This window comes from Ctenocephalides felis, unplaced genomic scaffold, assembly GCF_003426905.1.
Source record: "Ctenocephalides felis isolate EL2017-DRISC unplaced genomic scaffold, ASM342690v1 CF-g0.4_SCAFFOLD_00845, whole genome shotgun sequence".
NCBI classification, from domain to species: domain Eukaryota; kingdom Metazoa; phylum Arthropoda; class Insecta; order Siphonaptera; family Pulicidae; genus Ctenocephalides; species Ctenocephalides felis.
The window spans coordinates 89,206,349-89,225,987 of record NW_020536999.1 but is presented as its reverse complement, the minus strand read 5'-3'; the positions used below and the strand labels follow the sequence as shown (position 1 = coordinate 89,225,987).

General features: G+C 32.6%; 1 protein-coding gene across 1 annotated transcript; it reads right to left on the bottom strand.

The window, feature by feature from the left end:
* Positions 1-5,800: 5,800 nt before the first annotated feature.
* On the bottom strand, positions 5,801-18,855 carry LOC113362914 (protein Jumonji-like). Its single transcript, XM_026605409.1, has 13 exons — positions 17,972-18,855; positions 16,852-17,506; positions 16,691-16,772; positions 16,481-16,549; positions 15,051-15,180; positions 14,382-14,686; positions 13,584-13,724; positions 13,458-13,509; positions 13,277-13,391; positions 11,873-11,991; positions 9,830-10,002; positions 9,490-9,771; positions 5,801-6,100 (listed from the first exon to the last, which is right to left on the bottom strand). The coding sequence occupies exons 1-13, from the start codon at positions 18,729-18,731 to the stop codon at positions 5,801-5,803; spliced, it is 3,183 nt and encodes a 1,060-aa protein (XP_026461194.1). The 5' UTR covers positions 18,732-18,855.
* Positions 18,856-19,639: the final 784 nt, after the last annotated feature.

The window sequence follows — 19,639 nt, the reverse complement described above, 5'->3', positions numbered from 1 at the left end:
ATATATATATATATGTACATATTAATAATAAAAAGGAAAGAATAGCATTCTATAGCCTCCCCCCCATAAAAGGTTGCCTAATGGCAGTTTCCATGGGGCAAGATGTAAGCGGAGGCAAAAATAGGATTGTTTTACACATATTAACAAAGTAACAATATATATAACCTATTGATTATAACTGCCATTAGGCAACACTTCAAGGGGAGAGGCTCCAGAATGCTATTCTTTCCTTTTTGTTATTAATCCATTATTTGTTAAGATCCATTAATATGTATATTATTATATATTCATATATATATTTATAACTTTATAATAATAATATATTAATAAAAAACGAGATTATAGCTTTCTAGAGCCTCCCCCCATGAATTGTTGCCTAATGGCAGTTTCCATGTGGACAAAAGGCAAGAAGAGCAAAAATAAAATTGTAAAACATCTATTAACAATGTAACAATACATTGTATCTATAGATTATTAGATTCTATGATTACATTATTATAATATATAGATTAATATATAAAAGTGTATAGATATACATAATTATGTAAAAGTGTATAGATTATATGTATATACACTACTAGGTGTATTAAAATCCTTTTTGCCTCTGCTTACTTGTTACCTCTTGTCCCCATGGAAAATACCAAGAGGCAACACTTCATGGGGGGAGACTCTAGAATGCTATTCTTTTCTTTTTATTAATAATCCAGTAATTTTTAGGATCCATTACCATGTGTATATATATATGTATATATAATCCATTACCATGTGTATATATGTGTATATATATGTATATATAAAATATATTGTTGAAAGTTAATTAGAAAATTAGATATATTCCGGAATACTTATTTTGAATTTGCCTCAAAGGCATCGATTAGTCAATGTTTTCTTAAAAAAAAAAAACAAAAAAATATTTATGTCATTTCTTCACGTATGCTAATTCTGAAAGGTTTTTGTAGTTTTCTGTGCCCACGATGCATTTTACATTTGTTATTTAAATATTGTATGTTTGTTTCTTTGATATTATATATATATATATATATATATATATATATATATATATAATATGTAACAAAATCGAAACCGTTACGTTCTTGAGACCAGAAATAGAGACGTCTGTGTGCCTTCTACGTGACGTAATAGCTATGTTTGACGTAACTTCTTGACGTTACGTTATATTAACGTTTAATTACGTTTTGTTGTTTACTGGGATACAAGTAGGATGACTTAATAGGCTGGATGACTTATCTTATTTAATTTTGTGTTCTTTACCGCCGAGTCGTGCATCAGATAACACGGGCTTCTTATACTGTATATTTTAGTGATCTTTATATCTAATAAAGATATAAAATTGTTACAATGATGATAAGATAAACCGAGTCTCGAAACGTTTATAAAATGAAGAATACTTGATAAATAATGTGAAAAAGTGTTGTGTGTTCATATTTCATAATTAATTTATCTATATATATATATATATATATATATATATATATATTATATATATATACGCACACTTTATTTAATAAATTACACACGTTTCAAGACCATGGCCATATTCAGTGTAATTTCTAAACAATAAAAATTATATACTAATACGTTATTTAATATTTTATTCAAATTGGCACTACTTTCTCTTTCAATGCTTGACACTGTACTAAATTTGCAAATATATAAAGAAATATTTGAAAGCAAATCATTATAATAATAGCCATCCTTGATCTTCGACACTTAGGTTTGTTTTCAAATATTTCTGTATATATTCACATGTTTAGTACTGTGTCAAGCATTATAAGAGATAGTTGGTGTTTTTTGTTTTCCAAAAATTAAATATAATTTAAATAAACTATTAAATAATGTATTGGTTATTTGAAATTACACTGAAGATGAGGCATTCCATGGTATACCATGGTCTCAAAACGTCTGTAATTATTAAGTAAAGTGTGTGTAAAAATCTGAGTGTTGTTCATATTTAACATTTAATATATATATATATATATATATATATATTTATATACATATATAATATTATAATTAGTATCGCTATGATTTCAACATATTTTCACTAACATTAATATCTATATAAAATAATACATATTCATCTGTTTAATACGTTAACACCTTATATCCATAAATTTCTATAAATATTTTTAAACTGCTGAGAAAAACGATTAATGAATATCATAAGTCTTTATTTATTTTTTATTTATTTTCTAAAATTTCTTTTTTAATTTATTATTTATTTGCTAAAGTTATTCTATTTGACACGAGTGTATGAACTTTCGATAAGAATGAAAATTATATAAAAGAATAATCAAAAAACTAAATTCATTTGTATAGTTCTTAACGTGCTATAATTATTTTCTATTTTATTATGAATTTTGATATTTATTAATCGTATATATGAGTATTTAAGTTTCTTCAAACAAAATATTGTTTGTGTGTATCGAGTGTTTGAGTGAAAGGAATGAATAATGAAATCTATTTTGATCTATTTTGTGTTAAATGTATTTTGTATTAAAAAATTATAAAAATCTTGAACAGAAATGAATATTTGGATGTATAATGATGGAATATATGTATATATATATATATATATATATATTTATATAATAATCTAACACTTATAATATTTACAGTCTTAATCTGGTTATAATTGTATATTTTATTTCAAGAATGTGATATAATTCTTAAGATTGTTTGATAATTCATTCATTCATTATATATATATATATATATATATATATATATATATATATATATATATATATATATATATATATATGATAGTTTTGTCGACGTTGATGCATATTTGTAATATTTTTGCAGCCCAATCGCCGAATAAAAAAAAGATTAAATAACAAAATTATTTATTCCATTAAACGTTTTGACACTTGATGTGTGTCATCATTCAGTGCTCTAAAAAACATATAACAAATACAAAGTTGATGATAAATATAAATATATAAAAAAAGGAGGAAATTATACATACCAAACCAGGAAAAACAACAGAAAAAATTAATTATGATGTAAAATTGATTGAACACTAAATTTGTGTAAAATAATAATATACTATTATATTATATACTATTATATTATATACTATTATATTATATACTATTATATTATACTATATATTAACAAACGAGAAAATTGAAGGAGCACATATTGCCCTTCTATATTTTATGTTATTAATAGCGGTACATTATGGACACTAATCAAGGTTACAACGCAAGTGTAGTGAAAGAGTGGGAGCGGGTTTTTTATATATTTATATTTATCATCAACTTTGTATTTATGTTATATGTTTTTTAGATTACTGAATGATGACACACATCAAGTGTCGAAACGTTTAAATAATGTTGTTATTTAATCTTTTTTTTATTCGACGATTGGGCTGCAAAAATATTACAAATATATATATATATATATATATATATATATATATATATATATATACAGGGTATCGCAGACCTCAACGTCAAGTCCAAACAGGGTGATAATATTTAACTTAACTGTCCTGAAATAATTTAGTAAAATATTATCTCATGTTGGTTGAAAATTATGAGCCTTGAAGTGCAACCTAGAGCTTTGGTAAAAATATGTAATTTTTCGGTTATTCTGGTCAATATTTATTAATTTTGTTATTTAAACTTTGGAACAGTAACCGTGCATAACATTTCTAGGACCACAGTAAAAAATAATAACACAATTGCCCCAAGTTTTCAAGAATTAAGACTCTTTGTTGAATGAATGAATGAATTTAAAATTTTCAAATCGTAAGATTCTCCTTTAAAAAAATGTACTAAAGATTCTGGCAGGATAATTGTCTGTATAACCTTAACTGTCCTGTAAAAAATTAGGAAGAAAAATTTATCTCATGTTGTTTTGAAATTATAAGCTTCAAAGTGCAATTTCTGGTGAAATTATGACCATTTGTCGGTTATTGTGCTTAATAATTTAGAGGCCCTCCTTTAAAAAAATCATTAAAGTGTGTTGGCAAGTTTCATCAAAAGTTGGAGCATTTAATCAGGATTGTAAATTGGTAAAATACTTGATAATTTTATTATTGAAAAATTTGAAGTAAAAATTAGAACCTAAAAATGACATGATTTTTGCTTGTACATTTTACACAATTTCTATAACAATTTATAATTTTTTATAGGCAGTACTTTCTAGCAAAGCTATAGGTTGCACTTAAAAGCTCATAATTTTCAAAAACAACGTGAGATAATAAAATATTATACTAATTTTTATCAGGACAGTACTTTTAAACAAGGCTCTATGATGCACTTAAAAGCTCAAAATTTTCAAAACAACGTTGGATAATATTTTTTTCTATTTTTTTCAGGACAGTACTTTTGAACAAAGCTCTAGGTTGCACTTGAAAGCTCATAATTGATAAACAATATTAGACAATATCTTTTTCTTTCTTTTATATCTAATATCTTTTCAATATCTTTAATAATAATATCTTTTATTATATATTTTAAGAATATAAAGATTTTGATAATATCATATTTAGGTTGCACATAAAAGCTCATAATTATCAAACAACTTGTGATAGTATTTTTTCATTTTTTTTTTTTCAGAACAGGTCTATACTATCACTCCATTTCAACTTGACGTTAAGTTCTGGGACACTCCATATATACGACTACTCTTTTTAAATCAATATTCTAGATATCGTCTCCAATGAATCTAATTCTTTCCGTGATAAAAAAAAAAATTCATAAATTTGACAAAATGCTTAAAGCTTAATTTTATAAAAAAACAGATAATAATAAAGTATACGAATTTCTTTGCTCCCAGGAGCTCAAATGCTTCCAAATTGATAAAACAAAATTTTCTGAAAGTTTTAGCTCTTAATATTAACTTTTACATAGTCCGCAATTTAATTAAAAGTTTCGCTTATTTATTAGCAACATATGTCATTAAGTAAATTCTTGCGCCATCTGTGATAGCATTTGTGAACTCAAATATAAAACACTTAACATCTAATTAAATCCATGTGGAGTGTTTAACGAAATATTTATTCATCATGGCATGAAAATTAATTTTGTAGCAAAATATTTATTTAATTGGTGATACTCAAATTATCAGTAATAAATTGCCATCAAAATTACAAAACTATTATCACAGATGGCGCAAGAATTTACTTAATGATATATGTTAAAAAAAATACACAGAACTTTTAATTGAATTGCGGACTATCTAAATGTTAATATTAAGAGCTGAAACATTCATAATTTTTTTTTTTCATTAATTTTAAAGCATTTGAGCCCTTGGGAGCAAAGAAATTTCAAAATGTCCAATTAAAGACCACCCTAATATATATTTTATTATTATCAGTTGAGTATTACTCATCTCGAATAACATTTCTACATCTACTTTTCATTTAATTTATACAAATGCAAATAATCCTATCGTGTTCTAAAATTTAGAGATATGGCCTGAAATTAAGATGGCACAACTCGAATGGTCCACTTAAAAATATTAATTACACAATAAATATTTTCTTTCTACAAAAAAATCAGTATAAACCCTGTCGTATAAAATAAAATATAATATCAATACCTAAATACTATAGAGTATAAATATATTTGGCATAGTTTTTATAATAAAAATAATATAAAGGATGTACTATATATAGTACCAGGTTTAAACTATGATATTAATTTGGGAATAAATAAATGCATTTGAAAGTTACTTCATACTATACATAGTACAACTGGGTAAAAATATACACAATATAAAATAAAACACTTCTAGTTTATTACAAACTAATATTTTTCTTCCTTTAAAACTTTTTCTTCCTCTTACCCTGTCCCTTGCCAGCACTGATGCTACTGACACTGTCCTGGACAACTGAGCCTCCATCTTCCAACCGACTCTTAACTTTATCACAAAGACTTTCCAGGTCCTGGATCGAATAGCTGTAGACCAGTTGCCAGTTGTTGAGGAAATCCCTTTCGGTGATCAGAATCTTCTTCTTTCCTGATGTCTTCGAGTTCTCGTTGGCGATCTTTTGCCTTTTCTGGTTCAGGAAGCGTATTGCATGTCTGAGACACATGGTGGAGTCTTCTTCTTTGTGGGAGACCTGGAAGAGGATAAATGGAGGCGTTATTTGTGTGGATTTAAGTGAAGATTTACACCTGTACCAATGCTGTAATCATACTAAATTTTGATTTCTTTGTAGGATCAAAAATCCACTCATAGTTGATCATTAATCCACTTCACATTTAAAGATAAAAGCTCCTTACTCAAATAAATCCTGATGTGACTATATGAATGCCAAAAAGAATTGGAGTACAAATTGATTCCAATTGCTATTTATATTTTACCAAATGCAGCCATATAAAATGTTAAATTATTTATTGCAACATTTTTATCGCCACTATCCACTGTACGTCCACAAACTCTGTTCACAAACCGTAACTGGTGAAGAAATAGATTATTGTGAGAATCCAGTAATTTCTGCAGGAGATTCTAATACGAGTTTCTCAATATCAGAAGCTGAAACCTGATCAACTTCTTAAGAACAAATTTGGTTAAGAAATCATAAATGGTAAGAATGATTCAACAACCAAACAAATGCATACTACCATTGATGCAGTATGATAGAACTCAAACATTTGGTATCTTACCTTGATCTAACTTTTGTCATCATAACCCAATTGGATTATGATAACTAAAGTTAATGGAGTTAACAGATCTGGAAAAAAAACACTTCATCCATTCGGAGAGACTCCGCGTACTATTTTATTTCACCAGAGAACAGTTTTTAATAAACACATAATTTCCATTTGGTTCAATGACCTCCTTTTACCATCAATTATTCTTTGAGCTGCACAATTTCTTGCTCTTATCAACGCAAATCTTGGTTCTAAGCAGCAAAAAACTGAACCAAGTTAGAGTGAAGGTGGACAGTTTCACCATTCTGCAAACTCCGAAATAGATAGTGATTAGATGTTGCCAGACCAGGAATGCGTGGGGGGAGGAGCAGAGCATCATTGCCAAGCTGCAATAATTTTCCACAAGTTGCCAAAGTTGTACACCTTCTAAACTTGACAACTCTGGCTGATTTTTTTTATTGCGCTATTCAGTTTGTTTAATGACCTCCGTTTGCAATTTTTCTTTCTCTGATCTGCACAATTTCTCGATATCCTGGTTCTATTCAGCAAAAAACTGAACCACCATTCTGCAAGATCCAAAATAGAAAGTGATCAGATGTGCTAGATCAGGAATGCACCATTGCCAGACAATCTGCCTCAATTTCCCGCGAGTTGCCAAAGTTGTACATCTTTTAAATTTGACAACCCTGGATGATTTGTTATAGTGCTATTCAGTTTGTTCAATAACCTCCTTTTGCCATCTATTTTTCTTTGGTTTGTACGATTTCTTGCTCTTACCAGCATAAATCCTGGTTCTAATCAGCAAAAAAACTAAACCAAGTGAGAGTGAAGGCGGTCATCTTTTGTGACAGTTTTACCATTCTGCAAACTCCAAACTAAACAGTGATCAGATATGTCACCAGGATTGGATGAGGATGCGGCGCATCATTGCCAGACAGCTGCAATAATTTATCACGAGTTGCCAAAGTTGTACACCTTATAAACTTGATAATTCTGGCAGATTTTTTTACTGCTTTATCCAGCAAACATTATAATTGATCTTTACCATTCTGCAAACTCCGAAATAGATAGTGGTTAGATGTTGCCAGACCAGGAATGAATGGACGACGAGAAATAATTGCCAGACAACTGCAATAATTTTCACGAGATGCCAAAGTTCTTCACCTTTTAAACTTGACAATTCTGGTTGATTTTTTTACTGCTTTATCCAGTAAACATTATAATAGATCTTTTGGTGGTCGTCATCTCTGACAGTTTTACCGTTCTGCAAACTCCGAAATAGATAGTGATCCGATGTTGTCAGACCAGGAATGCATGGACGACGAGGCATCATGAACAGACAGCTGCAATAATTTTCCACAAGTTGCCAAAGTTGTAAACTAGATTATTCCAACTGATTTTGTTACTGCTTTATCCAGCAAACATTATAATTGATCTTTTGGTGATCATCATTTCTGACAGTTTCACCATTAAGCAAACTCCAAAATAGATAGTGATCAGATGTTGCCAGACCAGGAATGCATGGGGGCGGGACATCATTGCCAGACAGCTGCAATAATTTTCCACGAGTTGCCAAAGTTGTTCACCTTTTAAATTTGACAATTCTGGCTGATTTTTTTACTACTTTATCGAGTAAATATTATAATTGATCTTTTGGTTAATTGAAAGCAGCTTAAGACGCAACACCTTTATAATTCCTGACCAAACTGACAGCATGATCTTTGTTTAGATGCCAAGCTTTCGATGTCATTAACTAACTATGTTACTATACAGGACCCACTTTTATGGGTCGATTCTGCCGCACAACAGATCAATGTTATGGCAAGGCCATGTTACACTCCAACTTCCATACATTGCGCTGAATATATGTAATACATTATACTGAATACTGTCAAAATGCCAGGTATTTGCTGTGCATTCAGGTGTTTTACACATAAACTGCAAAGTCACATGTATGTTATGAAGCTGGGTCAGAAAGACCCTGTTCTCTAAGATCGTTTTTTTGATCTTTGTGCGGTTTCTGGTTTAGGTTTTTTATCTGACAACCTGAGAAAAACGCCTGCCTGCACAAAAACCACATGGCTTTTGCCAATATTTAGTATGGAAAGTTCTTCATAACATAGCCTTGCCATAACATTGGTCTCTTGTGTGGCAGTCCATTAATCCCCATGATGACTCTTTTTCAAAAAAAGACAGTTTGATTTTGTTTAAGGTTCATAAGCCTTTGTCATTGCTTTTTTGTGTTATATACATTCTTACAATTTTTGGTAAGAAACTGAAGTATCAAGTTGTGCAACTGGACCAAAACATTTTAAATGTTTTCTAATTGTTGTTTTAGCAAAGTTTTGATGCTGAATGCAGTCTCCGAGCAAGCTTCCCATACGGTTATCTGATGATCATCTCCAATGATAACTTTGACTTGGTCATCATCAACTTCAGTTGGCCGAACTTTGTTCATCTTCAAAAAAAAAAAAATCTCCAGAACGGAATACTTTATATCAATTCTGTATGTGCGTTCTGTTGAGCAAAAAACACTATAAACTTTACCGTTTTTACGAGCCGCAGTAGCTTTTTTTTCATTATGGAAATAAACTGCCCAGATGTCTACATGCCCAGAAAATTTGTTTCTACACTCTATTTAAAATTAACCCACCACAAATAATAGTTTTCATCAAAATACGCAGTACTGACCAGTATCACGTGACAAATGAGAAAGAACAGACCTAACATAAAGTTATACAAAAAATAGGTTAACATTCCCGATCAACTACTTGGTTGCAAACTCAATATTTTATATTTAATCCAACATCAAATATATAAAACAAATTTTTCTTAAAATATCTATTCTACTTACCATTGAGACATAGAGATTAGCCCTGCACACATCGCACTCCTTATCTTTGAGTTCTTTCACTTGAACACTACGTTCACTTTTATCACAATCACCAGCACTATCCAAACCATCATTGACTATTTTCAAAAACTGTTCACGTTCACTACTCTCTCGTCCCACCAGCTCCTGCAAAGGCTCCAGGATCGATTTCAAAACAACGTCTTGCGCCCTTGCATCTGAAGCGATGCTCACCAGGAGCTGGTCGAGGGAGAACATTGTTGGTTCACGACTTTCTTGGATATCCTAAGTGAAAAAATAGTTATAGATTTGATTAGAGCGCCCTGAATTATTGATGGTTTACCTTGAAATCCTGCTGAGCCCCTTCAAGCCAGTCCGTGGTAGCGTAATAGACACTTTCGGAGACAGCGTATCCGGTGCAGAGACTCGAAGTGTAAGCCCTAGGGCACACGAGGACAAATTCACCAGGACGTTGGACGGTTCTCGAAAGAGGAACGTTTCGAGACAACAGTTCACCTATGCCCAAAAAATAAAGTATAAAAATACAACTATTAGTATCAAAACATTTAGAAAAACGCCATCGCCTATATCAAATGTGTATAAATACATTTGTTTTGTTTTTGGATAAAATAGAAAATGTCAATGGAAAAAAAAGATAGAACTAATTGTGCGTTCAAAATAGAAGTATCCAGAAATATTAATCGTAGTCATTTGGAGACGTCCATTGATCAAGTGAAGTTTAAAAGGGGGGTTATCAAGTGAAGTATCAAGTGTATTTATTTTTTACCTCTATCCAACATTTTTTAATCAAAAATCCAAAAATTTGACATTTAATTTAGGTACAAGATATGTGGGGAAAGGGAATAATTTATAATATCATCACGTATCACCAATGAAGATGGAGATGTCCAAAAATCCTTAAAAGCAATCACATCATTAATGGTTGTCACCTTTGTGCATCTATAATTTTTAACCAATGGATTAATAAAATGACTTCTAAATAGTAGAAGGTATGCTTATCAGAAAAAAACAATATGGTCAACATTGGGAATGTCACGAATATATGCAATTTAACGTTTAACAAAGTACCACAAGATGCGGTCCTAGGACCTTACTTGTTTTACCTTGAGAATTCTATAAGTGAAATATATAAATTAGATAATGGTGTACCAAAGTTAGGACAAAGGAAATGAACTTAGAGAAAAGGAGGCGTCCAATAATCACCTGTACAATTTTTAAGGGCTTTTGGTTGTAATTAATGGATGCCCCCTTTGTGCATTTACTGATTATATCTACTATAATTTTTTAACCAATTATCTGTTTCTTCCACACTACATTACAATTCTGATGACTTCTAAAAAGTGGAAAGTATGCTCGTCAGCATGATATGAATAATTTCTTGTCAGAAAAAACAATAAGGTCAACTTTGGGAATGCTACGAGTATCCCCCTAAATTAACGCCTGGTATACCGCAAAGCTCGGTCCTAGGACCCCCGTAATACCTTGCATATACGACTAACTTGTACAAAATAAACTTAGAGGAAAGGAGGTGTCCATTAATCACCTGCACAATTTTTAAGGACTTTCGGCCGCCACTTCTAGATAGTGGAAGATAAGCTTGTTAATATGTTACAAAAATTCTTGTCAGAAAGAACAAGAAGGTCAACGTAGGGATTACCACGCGTATCCTAAGGTCATAGGACCTTACTTGTTTGGTAAAAGATTGGGAATTCTACAAGTGCAATATGTAAATTAAAGCATGGTGTACCGCAAAGTTCGGTCTTAGGATCCCCGTAATACCTTGCATATACGACTAACTTGTACAAAATAAACTTAGAGGAAAGGAGGTGTCCAATAATCATGTGTTGGATTTTGAAGAACTTGTAGGCCACCCAGTTCCTTTGGTGATTCCTGGTGATAAAATTACTTCACCTCACCAGCCCAACATTACATGTTGTTTTAGTACCAAGAAAAATGCGTTTATGATTTTTATAGATTCAGGTAAATAATAAATACACGTAACATCTTAACTAAACCTCCAGTTCCGCACGTCGTATTTCATAATTTTTTGTCAAACCCCACCACCCCTTATAAGTCTCACATGATTGATGGATGACTCCAAAACAGTAAGAACAAGTGAAACATTCAATTCAGTGTGTGGAGTACCACAAGACTAAGTCCGAAGACCCGAAATTTCTGTTATATTCGACTAACTATATGCGTGATTGATCAAATAAATAAAGATGATGAAAATGGTAACATGGTTATATTACATGATGAAAATGGTAACATAGTCATATTATATATAATAATGATTTTGTCTGACTAATAAATACAAAATATATATAAAAGAAATAATATTGTTTAAACATTTCTCTAACATTACCTGGTGGTATCATTGCTGAATCTGATGGCAGCCAAATTGTCTGTGGAAGTACTGATTGTGGAGCCAAAACTGTTAAAGCATCCCGGAAGGCATCTGATGCCCTATCTGGTATTCCATACCTAAAAGATAAAAAAATACACAAACCATAACAAAAAATAGTAAAAAAATATAATATTCTAAATAAAACTAGGTAAAAGTAGCATTTTGGCTTAAGGCAATGCATTAACAATTTGATAAATATTAATTTGATTCATAAAAAATCTAAAGGTCTGCTTGTCTACTTGTTAACCTTTTAACCTGTCTACTTGGCTACCTGTTTACCTTTATACCTGTCTACTTGTCCAACTACGTACCTGCCTATTTGTCTAGCTGCCTACCTGTTTACCAATAATTCCGCGGCTAGACAAAAGATGTATTTGCACATATATACATACATACATACAACACACACATACAACCATTTTATAAAGAATGCATTCTGCAGTTTTTCTAAGGTATACCTATATGATCAGAAGGTTTGGAAACAGAAATATATATAATATTCACATTTACTATAAATTTTATAATTAAACTAGCGGGGTGGGTGGCATCGTGCCTTAAGGCAAATTGCTAGCACTTCCCGTACCGTAACGAAATGTTCGAGGAATATTGAATGTTTTCAAATAGATTATTATAAATATTGTAACATTGTCTAATATTTATAAGAATTATATAAACTGAATTGCAGAGTTGAAATTATTTGTTTAAAGTATATTAGAACTATAGTCAGAATTAAAAATAAAATCTGAATTATTTTCGATATACAAAAATTAAAAAAAAAAAAAAAAAAAAATGGTACAAATTTTTTTTTTTCCAAAATCAATTATTTTGTTAAGACAAGCAGAAAGTTCTTTGAATCAATTGAATCGGACGCTTAGTTCTCTCAAAAACTGCCATTTTTTGTACATTTAGCTCTGTATCTCCGAAATGGCTGGGCCTGCCTTTGCGAAAAACTAATAACGCCTTCTCCCAATCATTACTAATTGAATGTTTTTTAGATCATTCAAATCGGATGTTCCATTCTCTCAAAAACTCGATTTCTATTTTCTGCACTCTTTGCTCCTTATCTCCGTAACTGCTGGACCTGTCTTTGCCAAAAACTAATCAGCTCTTCTCCTTATTAATAGGAATCGAATGTTTTTTAAACCATTCAAATCGGTTGATCCGTACGCCCGAAAACGTGGGCGAAAATTTGTATCCATACATACATACACACACACACACACACACACACACAGCCATTTTTTCTGAGGTATGCCAAAACGTTCAGAAACCTTCAAAACGTCGAGAAATGTAAAAATTTTCAATTCCGATTTTCGGCCCATTACAATAACTTACCCTACGGGAAGTTAATAATAATGTTACCATATTTTATTTGCCCCAGTGTGAAGATATTCAATCCAAGGTAATCCATGAGGATCCCGATACCAGCAACATGCACTAAATAACATTCCAACATGAAGAGTTGGCACAGTCAAACCTTAAGGAAATAAAAAATACTTTTGATTCATGTCATTGTATTTTAATGTGTAATTTTATAACTTACCCATAACTGGTCCCAAAGATCTTAACACTGATCCATTGTTATTTGTTAAAACCTGTCAAATATCATTAACAGTTAATTTATCAAGTCAACATCAGAACTTTCTATATTTGTTTCTCTGTTTCTTACCTTAAGGTTCCATGGATGCCTAGCAACAGGACTACTCTTGACAGGAAATCCATAACCAAAGCCTGATGAGTCAATCGAGCCAACATGCACACATATATGTTTATCTCTTCGAGACACATGCTCCCAATATTGTTTCTCAACCTGAAAGAGAAAAATACATTTTTATACACACATCTCTCCAATAGCTAAAAATATCCTCATGGACCAGTGTTCCACGCAGAAAAAGATAGTGCATGGCATTTAAAAGTAAAGAATGATTAATCAATGAATAATAAAAGAGAAGGAAGAATAGCATTCAAGATCCTCCCCCCATAAAGTACTGCGTGATAGCAATTTCCGTGGAAACAAGAGACAAATAAAAAACAGATTTTAGACAGTATTATTATTAGTGATACCGAGATAAACAACCAAAACATGTAGACCTGGCATACTTAAACTCATTCTTTTGGCTAAACACCATTAACACATTGACTGCGGAGGTCTTTGGACCTATATTGTTTTGCTATGCTAAAATGTTTTGTTTAAAAAATAGTTTCTTTAAACAGTAATTCAGTGGCGAATGCAAAAGCATTATTTGGATCCATCCTTCATCCATAGAAATTACTAAATAGTTGGTTCTATTATACGAATAAATTGAGAGTAGATTTAAAGTAAATGTGGCACTTCCGACTGCCGCACCAGGAAGTACGGATTGGATGATTTCGACCGAAATGTGGCACTTCCTACTGCCATACCAGGAAGTACGGATTGGATGATGTCGACGCCCGCAATCAACGTATTATCTATAAATCAACTTACCTCGCTGGGTTCAGGTGCCCCATTCTTAAACCATACAGACATGGTGTTCCTTGCAATCCTGAAGAACTGACTCAGAGCCATATTTCGTCCCTTCAAAGTACACTCCCTTAAATCCCTATCAGTCTCAGAATCGAAGTCATCAATACTGTTGTTGCTCTCGGTATCGGTGTCCCTTTCCTTGTCAGGCTGGTTATCAGACTCATACTGCTTGTAGTGTTGATTCTTTTCGTGTTGTTTTTGGCGGTATAGAGTCTCTTTTCGAGTCCACTCCTGTTTCACTTCGGATAACAGCTTCTGTCTCTCCACTGGGGGAAAAAGAAAAGTAAGGAACTGATTAAGGTACACCAAGGTTTTATTTTAGAAGGTGATGGGCCTGAAAACTGATGTAAAATTTGTTCCAATAGAATTGATATTTCTGGGTGTCAAGAATAATCAGATAAGTCTTAAAATCTATCTGGTTTCTTTCTTAATCAAATTAGCATGATTGTTCTTAGAGCAAAAGTCAATTAGATACATTGAAGTTATGACACCTACTTAACTTTTTTCTTATAATTCATATAAATTTGGGAAATTGTGTATTAGCAAGCTGGTCTGGTCTGAAATTGTGTATTAGCATGTCTGGTAATAGGTCTATATATCAAATAAATAAATAAAACGTCCAATATTCACCTGGTGACAGCGTGTCATAGGGTAGTAAGTATTTACAATAAATATCATCCAGCTTGGTGACCCTGTCCTGTGCTGATTTGGGTATGCACATTTCTTCTGCAACCCTGTGCCACTTCTTCTTTTCAATCACCTTCAAAAGAAATAAAACAAAGTGTAAGTGGTATCTTGCCTTAAGACAATTTGCATGAACTTCCTAAGACAATGAGTGAATAATCAATTTGATCAATAAACTTTAATTTGTATATGATCTGCCAGTCAAACTATCTATTTGTTTAACTATCTAAGTGTTTACCTCTATAACTGTCCACCTGTTTACCTGTCTGCATATCTGCTGATCTACTGCTATTTGTATATAATCTGCTAGTCAAACTGTCTATTTGTTTAACTATCTAAGTGTTTACCTCTATAACTGTCCACCTGTTTACCTGTCTGTATATCTGCCTATCTACCTATTATTTGTATATAATCTGCTAGTCATGCCATCTATTTGTTTAACTATCTAAGTGTTTACCTCTCTATCTGTCCACTTGTTCATCTGTCTACTTGAATACCAGTACCTGTCCGTATATCTGCCTACCTGTCCACATATCTATCTATCAGTTTACCTGGTCTTGGTCCATCTTTCTGTCTGTTGACCTGTTCACTTGCATACCTGTCTACATGTCTACTTGTATACCTCCAATACCTATCTGCCTACATGTCAACATGTCTACCAATAATTCTATTTGTATTTAATATAATAAAATTCATAAGAAATGGTCAATTTTTATTATTGAATGATAGTTTTTTGAACTCGTTGATTAATTGATAAATAACAGATTTAATCAATAAGAATTAGATTTGTATATCTGCCAGTCTATCACTTCATCAGCTGTTTACCTGTCTACCCGGCATATCCGTATACTGGTACCTATCTGCCCACCTATAGATGTTTCTTTAAGTTTACCTAGCCATCTGCCTATCTTTCTGTCTGTTTACCTTATAACTTGTGTACCTGTCTACCTGTCTACTTGCATACCTCCAATGCTTATCTTCCTACATGTCAACATGTCTACTAATAATTACATTTGTATTTTATATCATAATAATGATATGTAATGATCAATTTCGATCAACAAATGGTAGTTTTTTGAACTTTTTTTCTCATCTCCAAAACTGCTGTACTTGCTTTGGGAAAAATGTAATCAATTCTTTATTCTGCCAATACAAGTAAAATGTCTTGGTTGATCTGTGCTCCCAAAATCATTGACAAAAGATTGTATCCATACACACATACATATTGTACGCATAAACATACACATCCATCCATCAATTTTTTCTAAGGTATGCCAAACTGTTCAGAAGTCTTTAAAATGATATCCAGAGTTTTTCATTTTTGATTTTTTTGCATATCCTATGGGAAGTTAATAAATAAATAATATATATTTTACCTCTTTGAGACCTCCAAGATCTTGAACAGTGTGATAAAGTCTTGGCAGATCGATTTCCATTCCACCAATCTAATAAAAAAATAACTTTGATAAATAAAATTTAGTACAGACAAACTTAAACAAAAACAAATAAATAAAATAATAAGGTCAAAAATAGTAGTTTTTTTGGCGCACTAAATCTAAATCTACTAAAAATATTCTGTTACTTACAAAAGGTGCATGTGTCAAGGTGATGCTCTGAGTTTCCAAATACTTCTTAATCGCCAATAATTCTTGAACAGAAGGTCCAAACCTATAAAAATATTTTATAAATACTATAAATAGTACATCACACTAACAAATTTCCATTACACATGTGTCCTTTATCTTACCTGTACATCATCCGATTAACATACTGGTTGTAAGCAGTAAACCTCATATCATCAGCAACCTTACAATCAGGTTTAAAAGAAGCAGGAGGCACAATTCTGCACAGTCCAAACTTGGAAGCAATCGGCGTGATCTGTTCAATGAATGCTATAGGATCCATAAACTGTTTCTCCGAAGGGTAAAACGTGGGAGCATCCAATATCTCACCACTGTTCACCTCCTTTGGTTCAACCTTCTTAATATCAGAACCAGGCGACACAACTCGGCGATTGATTTTAAAATCAGGTTTCTTGTCGTTCAAGTGTTTCTGTGCATCCATTTCCTTGAGATAGGACTTGAATTGAGAGCCCTGGTTAGAGGTGAGATTTGGTGATGTATTGACAGTCTTGGGTATGTGTTTTTCTTCCCTGGATAGTGGTTGTACGGTTCCGACAGGTGGAGGGTTTGATCGTCTGCTTTTGGGTAAGTCAATGGTCTTCTTGGCCATTATTAGGGAGTCTTCGCTTGGTGATAGGGCTGTCAGAGTTTCGTGGGATGTTGTTGCTAATTGGGTTTGGTTGGTGGTAGACATTTGGGCTTTGGTTACTAGTTTGGCACGCATTATCACGCGCTGGTTGGGGCCGTCTGGACCTTCGGTGCCTAATTTGACGGCAACTCCTGTTAGAAAAAAAAAGAAAATAATAAAGTAACTAGAGACAAGTTGCATGAATTCCTCAATATGTGTAAATATTGAAAAAACAATATTTAACATTACCAAAATTAATCAACATTATTTCCAAATGATCGCTTTCGAACAGTTTTTTTTAATAAAATATCGGTTTTTAATTTTTGGTCAAGACGTTGACGTGAATTTTACATTTATGTGGTTAATTTTAAAGAAACGGTTCGGCTGATAGTCGCATAAAAATAATAGACACAAGTTTTTCGAGTTTCCACAAACGGTCTTTGAATTATTGAAATCGGTGCAGCCGTTTTTAAGAAAACGTCGACAAAAAGGCAAATTTTGTACAACGCGTACCTTTTCCAATTTCGATGTCAAACCATTTAGATTGATTTGAAGCATGAAATTAGCAAATCGGATTTTCTTGTCAAAGTCTTATTATATTATCATTTATCTCTTACCTTGAATGAGATGCTCCGAGATGTTCTCTCCAGTCTTTGAGTTCTGCAAAGGAATATAAAATAGATGCCCCTCGTTAGCCAAAGCATAATCAGTCTGCGTAGAAATCTCCATATTCCTAAAATCAGCCAAGTTCCCTTGAGGCAAAGTGATCTTGGTTGCTTGCTGATCGCTTTGGAAATCACACTGAACAGCAATCGAAGACTTCATATTACCCAAATCTAAATCTTTAGATGTGCCAACATCCATAACGTCGACACTGGTGTCACAAGACTTGGTCTCGACGGGTTTGGTTGAAGGAAGCACTTTTGGTGGTGTAAAGATGTCGGATGTGTCTACACTTGAATTTTTACGTTGAGTTTTAGTTAATTTTGGTTTGTCTTCTGGCTCTGGTTTCCTTTTGGTGTCGAGATGTAGATTTGGTCTAAAAGGAGTTGATGTAGGTGGTCCTTGATCATCAAGACAAAAAGAGTACACGCTTGTCTCGTTATCAGGAGAGAACGCTTGTTTGTTCTTCGTCGACATATTTTTATTCGGAGTTATCTTTAAAGTGTTACGTTTTTGATGAAATATCAACTTCCGCTCGTTTTTACCTTTCTCATCATCTTTTACCGCCGGTTTTTCAAAAAACTCCTTGTTCTTGATCTCGACAGTCTCCTTGAACTTCTTTATATCCAGTTCGGACATCGCCAAGTCATCTTCCATTGGCTCGGGCTCCAGGCAACTCTCGTTCAACCACTTCTCGATCTCCTCACTGGACATGTTGACTTTCCTTTTGTTGCGTTGAAGGTCAATTTTCGTGTCCACGTCACGGCTGGTTGCTGGTTTTTGGTACAACTTGTTATACAAAGGGTTTTTTAAGTCCTCGTTTTCGTTCTGGGGTCGTTTGGCAATCCCAAAAACTTTTTGGGACTCCTCAAAACTCGGTACAGGATTAGTGCTGAATCCTTCAGATACTTTGATGGTAGATTCAGCTTTCTTGCGAGCTTCCATGCACTTTTTCATTGTTGAAATCTTTTTTAAGGCATCACTGATATCAACTTGATCTTTTTTAGAACTTAAGACTGTTTCATTATCAGATTTGCTTTTTGTGCTGATCTTTAAAGCTAAAGGCTCTTCATCGGATTCGCTAAAACTTTTCTCCACTTTTTTGGTTGACTTTTTAGGAAACGACTTTTTTTGTTGCACCTTTTTTTTGGAGCCAACTTTTCTCTTTGTTTTTTCCTCACCTTTACTATCACTCAATCCCGTACTTTTATCCGATCTCAAATTACAACGCCTAGAACTTTTATCTATGTTGACACTATTTAACTCATACAAAGACAACTGTCCTTCAGATTCACTTGGAGTCTCGCTATTGGAATAATAATCAGTCTTGAGCTCGTTTACAACCTTTTTCTCGGTCTTGATTTCCACAACACTCGGTTTAATGGTACTGCTATCACTGTAAGTACTTTTGCCACTTTTGGCGCTCTTACCACTTTTTCCAGTTTTGACATTCTGTGCTTTCAATTCATTCTCCATCTGCTCAGTTTTCCTGACGTTTGGAAGCTCTGGAAAGCTATCTAGGGAAGAGTTGTCTTCATCAAAGTTGTGGGATGTGTTCAGTCTTTGTCCGAGGAGTTCCATGTACAAAGTAGCGGCTTCTTTTGTTTTGCGACTCGGTCTGG